The sequence below is a fragment of the Propithecus coquereli genome, unplaced genomic scaffold, assembly GCF_000956105.1.
Source record: "Propithecus coquereli isolate 6110/MARCELLA unplaced genomic scaffold, Pcoq_1.0 Scaffold1, whole genome shotgun sequence".
Classification (NCBI taxonomy): domain Eukaryota; kingdom Metazoa; phylum Chordata; class Mammalia; order Primates; family Indriidae; genus Propithecus; species Propithecus coquereli.
Window position 1 is genome coordinate 16,198,584 of NW_012133857.1, and position 17,164 is coordinate 16,215,747.

A 17,164-nucleotide genomic window follows, 5' to 3' on the forward strand; every position below is an offset into this window, starting at 1 on the left:
AATGAGGAAGATAGACAAGGTCCCTGCCTTCCGGAGCTCACAGTCGAGCAGGAGGACAGGAGTCTGAGATGCGGTTGTCGCACAGCGTGTGACTGTGCGGGGAGGGGAAAGCACAGCCCTGGACGGTGCTGGGTAGCCACGACCGGATCTCCCCGTCTGCCCTCAGGCCTCTGTCTGAAGCACAATCACCATGTGGGGACATCTTGTCCCTACACACTCACACACAGACACACTTGGGAGAGAGAGCCCACGCCCTGTGCTGAAGGGCCGGGGCGACTGTTCCCTGTGGCCCTCTGAAGCGCACTTAAGTCAGTCTCCCCTCCTCCCCAAATGTCTCTGTCGGCGTAGGTTACAATTGACGACTACCGAGAAGAGGATGAAGACAAGGACCCCTACCCACCTTGTGACGTGCCAGGTATGCTGGTGGTGGCCAGGGACAGGCTCTCAGTCTGTGCACGACGTGGCTGTGCTGCCACTCTGTGACCAGCCACTAGCCAGCAGGGTATGCACCGGGCTGCTGAGGCCACTGAGGCCGTGGGTCCAGTCACCTTGGGGACCGATTAGCTGCACTTTTTCCTGTGGTCCCAGGCAGCACACGTAACCCAAATTCCAGGGGGTGGAGAGGGAACGTGTGCTGAGAAAGCTCTCCGGGAGCGCCCACAGTCAGTACTCACCTGCACTTTTTCCTTTGTCTGTGCCTTTATTGGCCCATGAGGTGGGGCTGGGAGCCGGGGACCCTAGGGGCTGACTGTGACTTGAAGTCCCACACACAGTTGTCCAGGCTAAGCTGAGCCAAAGAGGTTACAAAGGAAATAGCCAGGTGTGGTGGGAGGATTAGCAGTGAGAATCCCACCACCATCACCACCTGTTATCTGTGATCAGATCTCACCCTGGTGGGAACCTAATTTGCACGACTGTACACACTCACCAGACAGGGATGCTTCTCAGCCCCACGTACATGCAGCCCATATTCTGAAGGAGCAGGAGAGTTTTCATTAGTGTAAGCAGGTAGATGTTAAAGTTTAAGCCAATTTGGGTTTTTTTTTTTTTTGAGACAGGGTCTTGCTCTGTTGCCCAGGCTGATCTTGAACTCCTGGCCTCGAGCAATCCTCCTACCTCAGCCTCCCAAGGTGCTGGGATTACAGGCATGAATCACTCCCCACGCCCAGCCATAAGCCAAATTTTAATGTGAAACTGAGAACAATTCAAAACCATATGTAGTCTTTCATGCCTATAAAAAAAATGTTTCCTTTAAAGTAGGTGAAGAGGAAGAAGAGGAGGAGGAGGATGAACCTGAGGTTCCTGCTGGTCCCCGTCCTCGCAGAATCTCAGAGTTGAACATGAAGGAGAAAATCGCCCCCATCCCTGAAGGGAGCGCTTTCTTCATTCTCAGCAAGACCAACCCGTAAATACCTCGTTTCTAGTCTTACTCCTGCACGTCTCTCCAGTGCCTCTATAGCCTGCTTGGGGATGGCCAGGGAGGGGGAAGGGGAACTGAGTCATAGCCCCTTCTGGGCCCGAATGTCCCCGGGGCCCCCTAGTCACTGCCGACCCCTCTCCTGTTCCATTGTTTCCTTTGCCCTCAGTTCCTCTCTTCCTAGCCTTCTTGTTCCTACGGGGGTGTTACCAGGTCCTGGGAGGAGCGCCAGTCTAGATTCTTCTCCTTCCTTAACCCCTGCATGGGGACAGCAATGGGGAGATGCCTTGTCCCTACCGGGTATTCCACTTGGAGCCCACTACGCTGTTCCACTCGTCAGCCAGACATAGGACCCTCTCTTAGCGAGGGGACTTTCGTTAAGATGCTCTGTGGGCTGAGAATTTTGTGACCAAGGTCTGCGTGGCACCTTCATCCTGAGATCCCATTTAGTTGATCATTTTTTTCTATTGAGTTTTGTGGTGATAAGTAATATTGTGCGGTGATATTTTATTGGTTGTAAGTATCCACTTCAGCTCTATAATATGCTGCTTAAAATAGCATTTCTCATGTTCAGATGATAAGGTGCTCACTGGGAACATAGCAATGACTCACAAGTACTGTACGAGGAAGACGTTTATTTACTAGCTGGTTTCTAGGTTTTAAATCATCTGGGATTGAGTAAAATGCCAGGGGGAATAAATGGCTCCTGGAAAGGTTTCTAGAATTGCAAAGTAGGTTTTGGCTGTCGGAGAAGAGCTCTGTATAATTCATAGGCCCTAGGGAGACACAGGTGGGAAGCAGGGCATGCTGAGTCCTTAGAGATATGAAGGTTTGATGATACTTTTTACAGCTCATCACTATTTGGATGTCCTTTAAAAAAAAAAAAAAAAAAAGGCCGGGTGTGCTGGCTGACGCCTGTAATCTCAGCAGTCTGGAAGGCCAAGGCGGGCGGATTGTTTGAGCTCAGGAGTTCGAGACCAGCCTGAGCAAGAGCAAGACCCCGTCTCTACCAAAAATAGAAAGAAATTAATTGGACAGCTAAAAATATATAGAAAAAATTAGCCGGGCATGGTGGCGCATGCCTGTAGTCCCAGCTACTTGGGAGGCTGAGGCAGTAGGATTGCTTGAGCCCAGGAGTCTGAGGCTGCTGTGAGCTAGGCTGACGCCACGGCACTCACTCTAGCCCGGGCAAAAAAGTGAGACTCTGTCTCAAAAAAGAAAAAAAAAAAAAGTTATTAAACTGGTGTTACTGACACCCATAGCTTACTGTGTAAACATAGGTTGAGGGAATGGATTTATTTTCCCCAAAAGCTGCGAGCACCCCTGCCTTCCCTGCCTTGGAAGGTCTTCCCAGACTCCACCGCTAACAACCTACAGACCCTCCGAGGGGTATATCCAACATTGAGCAGCCCCAAAAGGGAGGACTTGAAAGAGGGGTCACCTTCATATAAAGTTGACTCCAGTTTTAAAAGTGAAAAAATCTTTTTAAAGGAAAAACCTATCTCTCTTCTACATAACCACCCCCCAAATCTTTAGATTCTGGAGTCAATTGAGGGTCAGGCTAGCCAGTTGCTAACTAGCCCGTGGCACATCAGCGACAGCAGCCAGGTTCTCACGGCCTGGAGAGCCATCGTCAGAGCCCAGGGCCTGGGGCGCTGGACGGAGCTGCCGTCCTTACATCACAGGACCGCAGGACTCAGAGAGAACTCTGTCACATGGTGCACTAAGATCCTTGCGTGTTAGCAAGGATGTAACCTTCACTTGCTAAGGCCTGCTTGGTGGGGGTCAACTCCAAAATTTCAAAAATAACATGTGTGACAAAATCTCCAGACAACAGGAGATTTCACCAAGCCTCAGCTAGCGCAAGTCCTATTTTAATACAGCCCTCCTGCAGTGTAAGAAAGGGATTTGTCTCATTCTTTGTGAACTGCTGAGGTGGGGTCTGGCCTCGGCTTCCTTTCTAAGGCAGAGAGGATAAGCAGTTGAGCTTCTGTTGTAGTGGAGAAACTTCAGAGTCACATGGACCTGGGTGGGAAATCTGCCCCTGGTCCTTACTAACCATGTCACCTTAATGTTCTCTCACATCCCCATGAGCCTCAGTTTCCCTAAGGTTAGGAGGGCAGTAATCCCCACTTCGAAGGATGAATGGGATGGTCTCTGTGACGCCCCCAGCACTGAGCTGGTCATGCTGCAGCCCGCAGGGGGTGCTTCACGGGGGTGACGGCCAGTTCACTCTGGTGCACCTGGGCGCGGTCAGCACAGCAGACAGCTGCGCCCTGCCTGGTGTCGCACAGCCCCATGTGTCTGGGCCCTGTCTGGGACCATGTCCATGCAGCAGCTTCTCCCTGCAGGATCCGCGTGGGCTGCCACAAGCTCATCAACCACCACATCTTCACCAACCTCATCCTCGTCTTCATCATGCTGAGCAGCGCCGCCCTCGCCGCCGAGGACCCCATCCGCAGCCACTCCTTCCGGAATACTGTAAGCCCCTGGGAGAGGAGAGGCAGGTGGGCGCATGCTGGGATGGTGCTGGCCTCTCTCGGCAGAGCCGTCGTGGAGATAGGACCTGGGGGGGCCTGCAAGGTGGCAGCTAGAGTAGGCCCCTCATTCAACTGGGAACACTGGATGTTTCCAGCTTGTAAGTGCCAGAGAGCTGCTGTTTTAGTGGGATGAATCTTAACGGAGTCGTTGATTTTGAACTCTGCTTTAAATACTATGGAGGAACTTCAGGGACCTTGTATCCAGGGACCCTGCTCCTCTTCCTCTTTGTGCCTTGACAGTAACATTTACATCCATCCTTTCCCCTCCCTGCTCAGATTCTCACACACACCTATTTGGAGATGCGGGCCTCCTGGCAGCATGCAGCAGGGAGAGAGTAGCATTGACACCAGGCGTGCCACATGCCGGGGGCTCTCATTTAGGGTTGGTGGGGGAGAGTTCTATCTTATGTGGACTTAAATACATAAAGCTGCTAGGTCCACGACTGAGGAGAAATGCAAGTTAGGGAGATGATGGGTGTCGAGGTGAGGCATTCCATGCAGAGGAAGAACTGTGGGTTTTGGTATGGCAGAGGTGGTTATCCAGTCGGCCCTCCGTATCCCTGCTTCTGCATCTGTGGATTCAGCCAGCCGTGGATCAAGAATATTCAGAAAAAAAATGCATCTGTACTGAATGCGTACAGACTTTTTTCTTGTCATTGCCTAAGCAATGCAGTCTAACAACTATTCACATAGCATTCCATTGCATTAAGTATCATAAACAATCTAGAGATGATTTAAGGTACACTGGAGGATGTGCGTAGGTTACATGCAAACACTATGCTGTTTTACATCAGGGAGTTGAGCGTCTGTGGATTTTGGTGTCTGCAGGAGATCCTGGAACCAATTCCCCATGGGTACCAAGGGACGACTATACTAAGAAAACAAGTAGAGAGTTAAGTTTTTATTATTCATCAGCTTTGTAACTTAAGGATAGTGCCCCTCCCCCACTACATCTATGTTGGGAAGAAATTTGTACCTAAATTAGTTCTTGCCTCAGCAGCCCAGTTTAGCAGTTGAGCTAAGTCAGCACTGAGGACAATCGAAAGGCGAGACAGCTCCAGAGACGCGGTGGCCTGTTGACTCTCAGGCTTGGCTGTTGGAATGCGGTGTCGGGTTATCACCAAGAAACCCTCCCAGCAGCGGGAAGCCTGCAAGTGTTCCAGGCCGTCGGGTGTCGCTGCCTCGGCTGGTTGGTGCCTCTTTCTGTGCACCAGATCGTTAGAGACTTTAGGATTAAGACACATCGGCAGATCAGTACCCCCAAAATCCGGCCGGAAAAACAAACCCCCCGGGGGCCTCCCCCCAATCCCCGGGCCCGGCAAAACCAAGCCAACAAAATGAATAAAACATGCGTCTGATGTGAAGGGAAAAGCACTCTCCTTGAGCCTGGGTTGGTGCCCACGTAAAGGTGACGGCACTGAGCCCGTCTAATCTGTCCTCACGGATCAGGGCTTTTGTTAAAGGTTTGAAAGGACGTCTCTCTAGACATTCAAATGGAATTAAAGACCTCTGTGTCATTGAGTTCCATCATAAAAATAAGACACAAGAGAGAAAATATAATTGGAGAAAATAGTACAGACTAGGTTGGGAGCTAGTCTGGAATACAGATGGACAAGGGGTTAATTTATATTGGGGCTTCATGTTCTTATTTTTTATTATAATTGCCCCTCCATGAGTTTATTTCTCTGCTTTTCCCAAAAATATTTATTGTTCTTTTTGAAGAGATGTACATATGTGTATGTGTATTGCTCTTAAAATCCTGCAGCATTTTGTATTTTTTTTAACACATTAACTGCCATGTGAGTTGTATTTAACTAACACTAGTTTTGAGCCTGGGGCCTTGTGAAGCATATGTAACTCACACGTCTCTACCTTGAGAGCCATGCGAACTATTTTTCAAGTTGCATATAACTCATGCACAGAAAACAATAAAAAATAACAAATTTTTCATTAAATTAGAAAGGATCACTTTGTTTTTGAAATTTTTATTCTGTTTTACTAATAAAACACCATGGCCCCAGGGAAAAAGAATTCTTTGAGTGGGCCCAGCAAGGTGAAAACCCAGAGCTGGGAGAAGATGGTGCTAGATGCAGAGCAGTGGGCAGGAGGAAGACAGAAAGTAAAACTGTCTCTGGCAAATTTCGCCAGCTGGGCACATCTGCAGGGGAAGGGTGTTCATTCTCTGATGAGGAAATAGGCCAGAATGCGAGGGGACATGTGGACACTTCTGGCTTTGTTTGAGGCTACTGCCATCTTTTTTTGTTGTTGAGACAGTCTCACTCTGTTGCCTGGGCAAGTGCCATGGCGTCAGCCTAGCTCACAGCAACCTCAAACTCCTGGGCTCAAGCGATCCTCCTGCCTCAGCCTCCCAAGTAGCTGGGACTACAGGCACGCACCACCGTGCCCAGCTAGTTTTTTTTCTGTTTTTAGTAAAGACAGGGTTTCCCTCTTGCTCAGGCTGGTCTCGAACTCCTGACCTCAAGCGATCCTCCCACCTCAGCCTCCCAAAGTACGAGGATTGCAGTCATGAGCCACCACATACAGCCCTGCCATCTTTTTTTACTCTTCTCTACCAATGTGAAGCTCAGCTGGCTGGGAGCATACTTCATTCAGCCAAAGACACAGTTAAAAATCCAAAATGTGTAAAAGGCTGTAATTTACCTGGTGCCGCAAGGTAATTTGTAGATGTTGTGCTCTGATGAGAAAAGGTTGCTAATAAAGCACTTTTAGAAACAAGCCTCTGTCCAAGACGAGAGCCTGGGAAGTGAGTCGGCGTGAGTGGTTAAGGGGGCAGGGATCCCCACACACTCCTTTTTGGTCATAAAGAGGACCCACATGGACGCAGGTAAGCATTCACGAGCAGCTCTGCACTTCCCCTCTGCAGTGGCAGGGGCATCCCGGGAGGGCAGGGCTCCGACCGCGTGGGGGGTTGTGCCCGTGGACGTGCAGCTGTCGCAGGGTGTCCAGGTGCCTTTTCTCACTCCCACGTGTTGTGCCTTGCAGATACTGGGTTACTTTGACTATGCCTTCACAGCCATCTTTACTGTTGAGATCCTGTTGAAGGTAATGGCTTTTTCCTTGCTCCTCACATACTCTAGAGCAGCTGTAGCAGTAACAGTTGCACTTCTTTGTTTGCCTTCCAGATGCTAGGTTACGCAGACTATGTCTTCACTGGTACTTTTGCATTTGAGATCGTTTTGAAGGTAACAGGTTACCCAGCAGTGTGTTGAAGGGCTCCTCCTGCGTGTGAGACACAGGAAAGAAGCGTGAAGTGCTTTTGACTTTTTATTTATTTTTTTGTCTTCTGTGATCAAGCTAAACTTGTTTTGTTTTTTTTTTTTTTAACCAAACAATGTTTTTTTTCTGTGACCATTTCAACTTGTTCTTGCTGTTTTTTAACCTTTGAATGCATGTAGGAGCTACTTTGGCTTCATGATAATGGTTGAGAATTATATTTTGCTCCTTTTTTTTTAATATCCTCTGAAATTTATCAACTGATAACAAAGACATCACTATGTGTGGACTTTCTTCCACCCTTCCTGGCATCAAAGTCAGAGGAAAAACATTTACCCTTTGAAGGGAATGTCTATCTTCTTATTCCTCTGACTGTATTATGTTTTTGGTGGCCTAAAATAGTAACATGCTATTTTCTTGCAACAGGATTTGCAAGATGACTTGATTCTATTTGTGTTAAGGTATTTTCTATCTGTTTTAATGGATGGGCTTACATTTACGTGTACAAAAGGAGCACCCTTTGGACAGGGCGACCTAAATGTACTGCCCATGCATGAGCTAACAGTTGCCATTGCTGCATGTGGTTTGTGTACTGACCGTGAAGGCTGCTCCATGGGGGAACCCGTTCCTCGTGTGCTCAGAGGGCTGGAGACCACAGCAGAGAGCTGAGAACCCCCAAGACTGGCTGAGAACTGCAAGGCGTGGGTATTGTGGTTCTGGGAGAACATGGCCTCTGAGAGCCATCAGAGCAACCATCCCCTACTGGGGAGACGAGCTGGGAAGTGAAGACTTTTAGCCACAATTTTCTTTAAGCTGTTTTGGTGTGCATCTCAGGGAAAATGTGTTTTATGCAGAATACTGTGGAACTTGGGCTCTTTACAAAATCTTCTATAAAATGGAACCTCAATTAACATGACCAGGGAATGGAGTATTTAGTTTCCTTTGTTTTTGTTTTTGGTTTGTGAAACAGCATAAAACCAACCAACATATGTTTAAACGTTTATTAAAAGTCTTCTAAAACTTTGAGTTCATTTTCCTGCCTTTGAACCACTGAATTCGGTTGACAGCTCTCTCCTAAGTTAGAGCTGTGCAGTGGGATGGTGACCAGGTGACGTCAAGGGCCTCTGTGGTCACGGCTGTGGATGCACAATGCACAGGGGTGGCCACGTCTGCCTCAGTTTCTTGTTTTTAGAATTTGCCTTCTCTTCTTCAAACTGAAAGGGGAAATGTTCTACTAAATGTCTGTTAGCCTGGTTAATTCAGGTTTTATTTTACTCTTCACATTTTTAAGTTGTTAAATGAATATAGCTACTCATTAGCTTTGGGGGAAATGACATACAGCATTATTTAAAATGAAAGAAATGATGTTGCTCTTTTAATTTCTGTAGATTTGCCTTAGTGACTTAAATCTTCTAAGTTTTTCTTCATTTTGAAGGTATTTTAGAGAATGGAAAATAAGCTAGAACAAGAAGGATTCAGAAAATGGAGAATCACCAAGAAGTATCTAATGTTGAAATGATGGTTGCTGGTAGCCTTGGGGAGATTTGGAAGGCTGTTAAGTTATTTAGTTAAACCTTATGAAACTAACATTTTTATAGGCCAAGAAGGGTTGAATATTGGAAGTTTCATAAAGTTTTCATAAAGTAATAATAGTTCCCAACTCTCCCTCTCTTCTGTAATACTCATCTGAGCCTTCCCCCAGCCTTTTTTGTTTTTTATTAAATAGATGGTGAGCTCTGTATATTTTGCTGGTTTTACTCTGGGGAACTTCCTTATTAAACTCTTTTTCCATCGCCAGTAGGAATGTCGCTGGAGCACCCATAGTGTGCACCCCAGGTACCTGTGGGGTGCCAGGAGAAAGCAGCGAGACTGCTTTGGTGGAGACGCCACGTGTGGCCTCCTAGCCGTGCCTCGCACAGGCTGGAGGAGTCAGGCTTGCAGGAGCGGTTTAAAATGGGTGTACCTAAGGGACCATTAGGCACGATAAGGGGCCTGTGTGGAAACGTAATGCAGGTTTCTGCACAGACAGAGCCTGTACGCTCTGGACCCAGCCCCGCTGGAAAGGCTTGGTTGGAGCCGCGGTGGCTGTCCTAGGCCTCAGAGAGACCTGAACCGCACTTTGCGGGGAAGCTGAGCTGTCTGGCCAGTGATCACATTCTGACACATGCAGCCGTGTGGCGTCTCTCCTGAGACAGGCTTTCTGCACATGCCAGCGACGTATTCATATTTGAAATCTGTCATCACGGTCAAAAAGCCCAAATTGATCTTCTAAAATGTATCTGAAATAAGCTCCCCCTTTTCCATTTTTGTTTGAACAAACTATGCGGTCACTCAGCTTGTTGGTTTACATTTCTGGCTTCCTGATGTGCACTTATTAGTAAAGTCGTATTGGCCTCAAGATTTTGCGAAGAGCCCAGGTTTCTTTTCCTCTGGAAAGAAAAAACAGTAAATCACCCCTGATTCTGCTTATAGATGACAACCTTTGGCGCTTTCCTCCACAAAGGGGCTTTCTGCAGGAACTACTTCAATTTGCTGGACATGCTGGTTGTTGGGGTGTCTCTGGTGTCATTTGGGATTCAGTAAGTATCCGGGGCGGTGTACCCAAGACTGCTGGGCAGCATGGTGTATGTAAGGAATTTTAACATAATTCATAAAAGCTGAGCATCAGTTTGATTAATTAGTTATCCAGGGTTGCTTAATTTGATGCTATACCAGAAAGTATTGAGACAATGCGTGTTTTCTTGTGTTTCTTTTTTTCTTTTTGTGCCCACCATTAGGTTGGGCTTATTACTCTCTGTGAAATTAGCTTTCAGCTGAGGTGAAAGAAATCTTGACTAGGAAAGAGGGAAGCCAGGTCCTGGTCCCAGCTCCTCCAGGGCCATTTCCAGGGCCTGGAGGGTACCCTCCCTTGGGATCCCAGGTCGCCTTCTGTGCAGGAGGGGCGAGGACCCGGTGGCTTCTCGGGGCCCTTTCAGCGTGGATATTGAAGACTTCTCCTGATTTCTAGGATGCAATAGCTGCTGTGACCTTTTATTTTAGCCTCTGAGACTTTTCAGCTAGGAGGAACTCAGGCTGAAAGCCAGGGCCCTAGGTCCTTTCCTGGCCTTTCCGGTGAGGTGTAGTCATTGCTGGACACTGCCTGCCTGCCTGCCTAGGGGTCTTAGCCAGAGGCTCCAGGGGAGCATCAGGGGTGGCTTTGCCTTCCTGCTGACCTGTGAACACCTCTGTTCCAGTGCTGACCATCAGTACCCCCATATGAGCCAGTAATCATACGTGCACACACACCCACACTCTCTCTAAGCTAAAGGGAAGTAGAAAGGACCTCTTCCTGACACAGCCCTCTGTGTCATGCTCCTCGCCTCCCACCACTGCACTGGGGAGAGAGGCCTATAGTCATAGGTTGGAGGGACATTTGTACTAGTATCTTTCCAGCCCCTGTAGACTCCCAGGCTGTACCTGTCCTGTCCGGCTGCAGCCCTTACCTGCTTCCTCCTGAGCACGTGCTCTGGCCATACCAGCCATCTGGGCTGCTGTGGACGTGCTGCCTTCTCTTACACAGGGCCTTTGCACGTGCTGCTCTCGGCCTGGGAACCCTTCCCCTTTGTCTAGCTAACTACTGCTGCTCCTTTGGGGCTCACCTGGCTATCACTGCCCCACCACCCAAGGCCTTCCCAGACTTGTGTTCCCCTAGCCCAGCACATTGCATTTGCCTGGCTGTCATATGTATCACACTAGGGTGCAATGGCCCAGCTCTGTCACCAGACTGGGAGCTTCCTGAAGGCCAGAGAAGCTCCAGCACCAAAGCACTACAGCAGGTCTCCAAACTTAGAGAACCTGAATCCTAAAATCCAAGTCTTATGAATACATAGTGTTTACAGGGAGTGGAAGGAACAGAGCAGATTCGTAAGTCACGTCTCTGCCGAGGTTAGCTGTCAGGGCCTGTCAGGGCCTGTGAGTATCTGCGGCTCGGGAGGTGCTGCGTAATGTGGGCTGGAAGAAGACTCTGTGTGAGTAGTGGAGAGAGATCAGCCCCATGTGGGTGCCATGCAAATTGTATAGTGTATCAAAGTAAAGGTCAAGTGAAATAATCTCTAAGTGTTCCATCCACCATAGTATATTCTGCGTGCCTCTGTCTGCTCTTTCCCTAGATCCAGTGCCATCTCCGTGGTGAAGATTCTGAGGGTCTTAAGGGTTCTGAGGCCCCTCAGGGCAATCAACAGAGCAAAAGGACTTAAGGTTTTGATCCCTTCCCTCTAGACTGGGCTGGCTGGGGGTGGGGTTGGCTGTAATTACTGACTCTTCTGGGCCGCAGCTGAGCTGAGGATTTTAAAGTGGGTTATGCATTTGAAAAGGCTTTCTAACCAATGAAACCACCTGTGCCAAGTGCTAACAGGATTTTAAAAATCATTCATTTTTGTTAATTTATTTTTCTTTATGATTGCTCATTTATTACTTTTTTATTCATAGTACTTCTTTGTGTTTATTTTAGTCTTGAAATCTATTCTCGTGCAGATTAGACAAAAGGCTAGGGTTCGTATTTTCCTAAGTCCTTTTTGGGGTCAGGGGCCTTTTGGGCCTGTGTGCCAGGCAGTGCTGCGCCCACAGCATTTCTTGTGACTGAGCTGACTGCTTTGGAGGAAACCAAGGAGGGCCCACTTGCAAAGTGCTCTTCGCAGGTCCCTCCCTGCAGAGAACAGCCTAGAAAGCAAAGCGCAGGGGACCACGAAGGTGGAAAATGATATACAAATGCACATAAATGTAGACTCTCTTGGTCGGTAATAGCTCACCTAATGGCTAGGATAACGAAGGACAATAACGCCCCTCTGCCCTCTCCCCAGCACGTGGTCCAGTGTGTCTTTGTGGCCATCCGGACCATCGGCAACATCATGATCGTCACCACCCTCCTCCAGTTCATGTTTGCCTGCATTGGGGTCCAGCTGTTCAAGGTAGAGGGCACTGCCTTCAAGCACAGAGCCCAGGTTGATTTCTCTAAGGAGAAGCCTGCACTTGACTTCTGTCTGTTTTATACCCAGGGGAAGTTCTATCGCTGCACAGATGAAGCCAAAAGTAACCCTGAAGAGTGCAGGTGAGTGTCCTCACAGCAGAGTGGGGAATTTGGAAGAACAAATAGAAAACTTCAAGAATTCACTTGTGCTAGCATTTCGGGAGTTTTCGTCGTGGAATGAAAGAGGCCTGTGTGCTCAGCTTATGGCTGGATAGATGGTGGTTTGTTTTGTTTTGTTTTTTTTAAATGGAAGTGAAATTCTCATAACATGAAAACCAACCATTTTAAGGCTGCAGTTCAGTGGCATTTAGTGTAGTCACATTGTCGTGCAACCAACGCCTCTATCTAGTTCCAAAACTTTTGTGTCATCCCAAAGGAATGGATAGATGGCATCTTTTGATGTTTGGTGTAGAATCTATAAACGAGGTAGGGAAAACCCTGAAATAACAATCATGAAATGCCCAGATAGCTTCCCCTACAGCCATGTGGACGATTTACCCTAAACCAGAACTCGAAAACTCAACTTCCTGGTGTTCAGGCACTGGCTACCCTGTGCTGACAGATTTTCCAGCCTGCCTTTCCCCTTGGGCCTGTCACCCACGCTTTGGGCATGTATTTCCATTCACGAGAACTGGCAGAGAAGAGACAAGGTGGGAAATATTCGTGCCTCTTATTCCAGAGTGTGCAGTGACTATGTAGGCAGGCATGGAAACCCCTGCCTAAAGTTTGAGACTCTGCAAAAGTCTGCATCTCCTCACCCGTTAGAGATTAGCTGACTGGGCTCTGGCTCGCATTGGTTTCGGGTTTCTTTGAAGCAGATGGTGTAGTCAGCACCAATTGCAATTTGACTGTGGGCGTGCACCTCCAGAGGCACCTTCTGACGGGCTGAGGGGTGCATGGCACCCCCTGGAGGTGAGCAGTGCAGCAGCAGTTCCCTGGTAGCCTAGAGCTGCTGTCCCTTCCTTCTCGAAGCCTCTGCTTCCTCACCTGTAAAATAAAGATGTTGGACTCATAGGTCCCTTCCAGAAATGGAATTTTGTGAGAAATAATGTGTGCCAGAAATTATGGAATTCTTTTGGAACGAAAATTGGGAATATCGTTAGTAAGAAAAAGAGATTTGATTAAAACTAAAATGCAGTTAAGAATATACCTGGGCTCGTTTCCCAGAGCTTACGGAATGTTCTATGGCCAGAGCTTCGATTCCTCAGCACATGCTTCGAGTGCATCATATGTGAGGAACGTTTACTGTTCCGTGGTTTCCGTTGGTTAACAGACCAATGGTGTCAGCCCGGCCGCTCTGAGAATACACATGATGCTAATAGTTGTTCAGCGGTGACTTGAACCACAAAGCAGATTACATGCAGGGCAAGGAGAGGAGAGACACCGCCTGTGTCGTGCTCAGCTGTGTGGCCCGGCTGGTGGCTGAGCATGACGTGCCTGGAGGTGGGATTGGGACCACGTGACCGACCTACTGCCGCTTCCCCCTGCCACATGTGAAGCCAGACGACCCACGCTTCTTCTCCTCTCCAGGGGGCTTTTCATCCTCTACAAGGATGGGGACGTTGACAGCCCTGTGGTCCGTGAGCGGATCTGGCAGAACAGTGACTTCAACTTTGACAACGTCCTCTCTGCCATGATGGCACTCTTCACCGTCTCCACGTTTGAGGGCTGGCCCGCGTGAGTACCAAGGACATGCAGTCTCCCAGGGGCATCTGCGTGCTCCCTGGGGGCCCTGGGCTCAGCCCTCTCTCCTGGAGTCAGTCGCACTTCTGTCCTCCACCGTCACAGGCTTGCCCTGTGGCTTTTTCACTTTGGGCCACCCATCAGTCACTTCTTGACCCACAGGGCTCCCCTGTCCATTTAGGCAAGTGGCTTGTGAAGCAGGGACGGCAGGTCCTGGGCAGCACCTCTGGGTGGGCGCAGGGAGGCCCAAGAGGCGTTGGTCACGTGGACTCCCATTGGTAGCCGTGGCAGGAAAGCTGCCATAGGCTGCTCCTTGACAGGGTCTCTGTAGTGTCCCGAACCATGCGTCCATTCCTCCCTCACCCTGAGCATACTGATGCGTACCAGGCACAAGCGGTGCCCTCGTGCCATCTCTTTCACTGAGGTGCTCTCTCACAGACCGTGCTTTCCACGCCAGCTCCACGCAGCGTGCTGTGTTCCGCACTGTGGGGAAAACAGAGTTGTCTAGACGTGGCTCCTCCCTTCAAAGCCCAAATCCAGTCAGAGTGTCAGGGGGTCAAGCCAGGCGGGAGGCCTGGCGTGTCCTGGATGTGCAGAGCAGGGTTCTGAAGGACGGTTGGGATTTTAGCGGTGAAGTAAGAACAGAAAGGAGAAGGTAGAGTACAAAGGGCCGATCTCCCATGCCTTTGTGTTGCTCTCTGCTTTCTGATGTCCCAGCAGCAGCTCCTGCATCACTGTACGTACTGAGATCCCTGACTGTCCCTCTCTCACCCCCAGAGGAGCTGCAGAAGGTGGGCAGGCTGGGCCCCGAAGGCTGGCAGAGCTCTCGGGTACACGTGACAGTGACAGTCTCAGGAGCTCCTGCGCGGTGTAGGGATGGTGGGGTGGGGCTTGCTCCTTAGGGACTTGGTCCTGGGAGAAGAGAGGCATGGAGGAAGGCCCTTCCCTCTGTGGAGACGCTGGCTGTGCTGTCAGGCTCTGGATACTGTACTTTAGCAAAGCACGGTGGCAGCTGGCGGGAAATGAACGAATGTGGGACTTGGGGCTTGGAGAAACTGGGCTCAGCTCCCAGCTCTGCCCCCGAGGAGTGTGACCTTGGGTGCTTTGCTGCCTCTCTGAGTGTCCATGCAATGGGTGTGACAGTAAGGTCTGCCTTTCCGGGTGGAGGTGAGGGTTCCGGGAGACGCTGTGAGTGTCTAGCACCGTACACCATGGGCTGGGTGCCCTAGAAGTGTTGAGTCTGCATCAAAATAGGGGTCAATTGAATGTGGGGGTGTTACAGTAATTTCCTTCTTCCTGTGAAGAGTTCTGCTTGGCATATTTTAATTTTAGTGCATATTTCGGTTTGTGGAACCTCCCGTAGTTCTTTGGAAATACTCTGGTTGGTTGCTTATGGTCTCTGCCAGTGTGTACACAGTTTTCAGTTCCTCTGGGGCCTCACACGTGATGTTCTTCCTCTCTCTGTGTAGGAAGGAGTGCTGTTGAGGATTGGTGACACCTTTTAATTTTCTGTCCTCAAAACCATCCGTCAGTGATAGTATCCCAGGCGCTCCCTCCGCTAGGTCCTGGCTGCTGTCTGGGCCTGAGGCTCTGCGGTGGGTGCCAGGGCTCACGGGAGGAGTTCGGAAGGAGGAGACCCCTGGGAAGGCAGTGGGCTGGACTGCTTGGCAGGCCCTCACGTGGTTTTTCTGCTCTCCAGGTTGCTGTATAAAGCTATCGACTCGAATGGAGAGAACGTCGGCCCAGTCTACAACCACCGCGTGGAGATCTCCATCTTCTTCATCATCTACATCATCATCGTAGCTTTCTTCATGATGAACATCTTTGTGGGCTTTGTCATCGTTACATTTCAGGAGCAGGGGGAAAAAGAGTATAAGAACTGTGAGCTGGACAAGAATCAGGTTAAAGTCACACGCTGTTTGGGCTTCTGTCCCTTGAGCCAGAGTGGAGTGCCTTCTCTTTCAAGTGATTGCCCCCACGCCTGGAGAGGGGCACCCATCTGCCATCTGTCCCTGAGGCTGGGCCCTGCTCAGAGTGTGCTCTCGGCCAGTTTGAGAGTCAGGTTGCCAGATACAGACTAGGTGTTGTAATGATGGAATCCATTCCCAGACCTGTTGGTGTGAAGTCAAAGAATGCCTAGGCCACCTTTTGTGGTCCTCACCCACTAGTGACGGCTTAGACTCTCACAGGGATGCTGTAGCCAGAGACTAGAAGACACTGAAACATTTACAGTCCCTACTGAGAGATAGTCTTTAGTATCCACTCAGGGCCCAGTTTCTTAACCGTGGTGCTATTGACATTTTAGCCTGGATAATGCTTTGTTGTGTTTCCTGTGCTTTGCAGGATGTTTAGCAGCATCCCTGGCCTCTGCCCACCAGTTGCCAGTAGCACCCTCATACCCCAGCAGGGATGACCAAAACCCCTGCAGACGCTGCCAGATGTCCCCTGGGCAGGGGGTGAAGATGCCCCTGGTTGAGAACTGCTGACTTAGGGGAAAGTACCCTGTACCACCACAGGGAAGTTGGTAACTTCAAATCTGGGTCTAGGATGATACCAGCATCATCCTTTATCTGGCACCTTGTTTTAGCCAATCTGGCAGAAGGAGTAGGGGGGCCTTTGGCTCTGGTTACGAGGTGACATGAGGGAGCCGGGAGCCCTGAGCTCTCCCAGCATCTTCTCTGTGACCTTAGCGCATCCTCCTGCTCTCTGGGGCTTGTTGCCTTCTCTCTAAATTGATAGCATTAGGGAGTTGCTCATTAGATGTTCCTTTCCACCCTAAAAGAGTTTGTGAGATAGAGATTCTGTTCTGGGAGTTTCCCCCAGGCCCTCTATCAGTAGCATCTCTGTTTTGATGACTATGTAGAAAGCAAGAATGATCTGGCAGCGTGGGCTTCCTGGGGGGAAGTGGCCATGGCATGCTGAGGCAATCTGTCCCACAGCTGGCTGTTACCACTGGGGGAAACGTGAGGACGTGCTGGCTTGATTTGGAGGAAGATTTTCCTTTGCATTGTCAGGGTGTTCCTACAGGGACAGTCCAAGGGCAGCCTGGCCCAGCGCTTTGCTCACCCAAGGTAGACAAGTGTCAGGCCCAGGCCAACCAGGCAGTCAGCACTGGAAGTGTTTCAGCAACCTGAGGTCTGGAACAGGCTCGAATCAGGGGCCCCTGGAGGCAGTGCAGCACCGAGTCCCAGCCAGAGGGACCCCGTCTGAAGTCTGCATCCAGAGTCAAAGCAGAAGTGTGGGGGAAGATCTAGGGCCATGATGCTGAGCTGAGGGCTCTCGGGG

The 17,164-nt window shown here is 49.7% G+C and overlaps 1 protein-coding gene across 4 annotated transcripts in view; it reads left to right on the forward strand.

Moving 5' to 3' along the window:
* The window catches only part of CACNA1D (calcium channel, voltage-dependent, L type, alpha 1D subunit), a 318,714-nt gene that overhangs the window by 241,445 nt on the left and 60,105 nt on the right, over positions 1 to 17,164 (forward strand). For all 4 annotated transcript variants that reach the window (XM_012638174.1, XM_012638184.1, XM_012638166.1 and 1 more), the window contains 10 exons: positions 349 to 415; positions 1,258 to 1,405; positions 3,769 to 3,898; positions 6,961 to 7,020; positions 9,664 to 9,770; positions 11,340 to 11,427; positions 12,030 to 12,137; positions 12,225 to 12,277; positions 13,727 to 13,873; positions 15,579 to 15,780. In XM_012638174.1, coding sequence (XP_012493628.1) covers positions 349 to 415; positions 1,258 to 1,405; positions 3,769 to 3,898; positions 6,961 to 7,020; positions 9,664 to 9,770; positions 11,340 to 11,427; positions 12,030 to 12,137; positions 12,225 to 12,277; positions 13,727 to 13,873; positions 15,579 to 15,780 — 1,110 coding nt within the window. The remainder of the gene's footprint in view (positions 1 to 348; positions 416 to 1,257; positions 1,406 to 3,768; positions 3,899 to 6,960; positions 7,021 to 9,663; positions 9,771 to 11,339; positions 11,428 to 12,029; positions 12,138 to 12,224; positions 12,278 to 13,726; positions 13,874 to 15,578; positions 15,781 to 17,164) is intronic.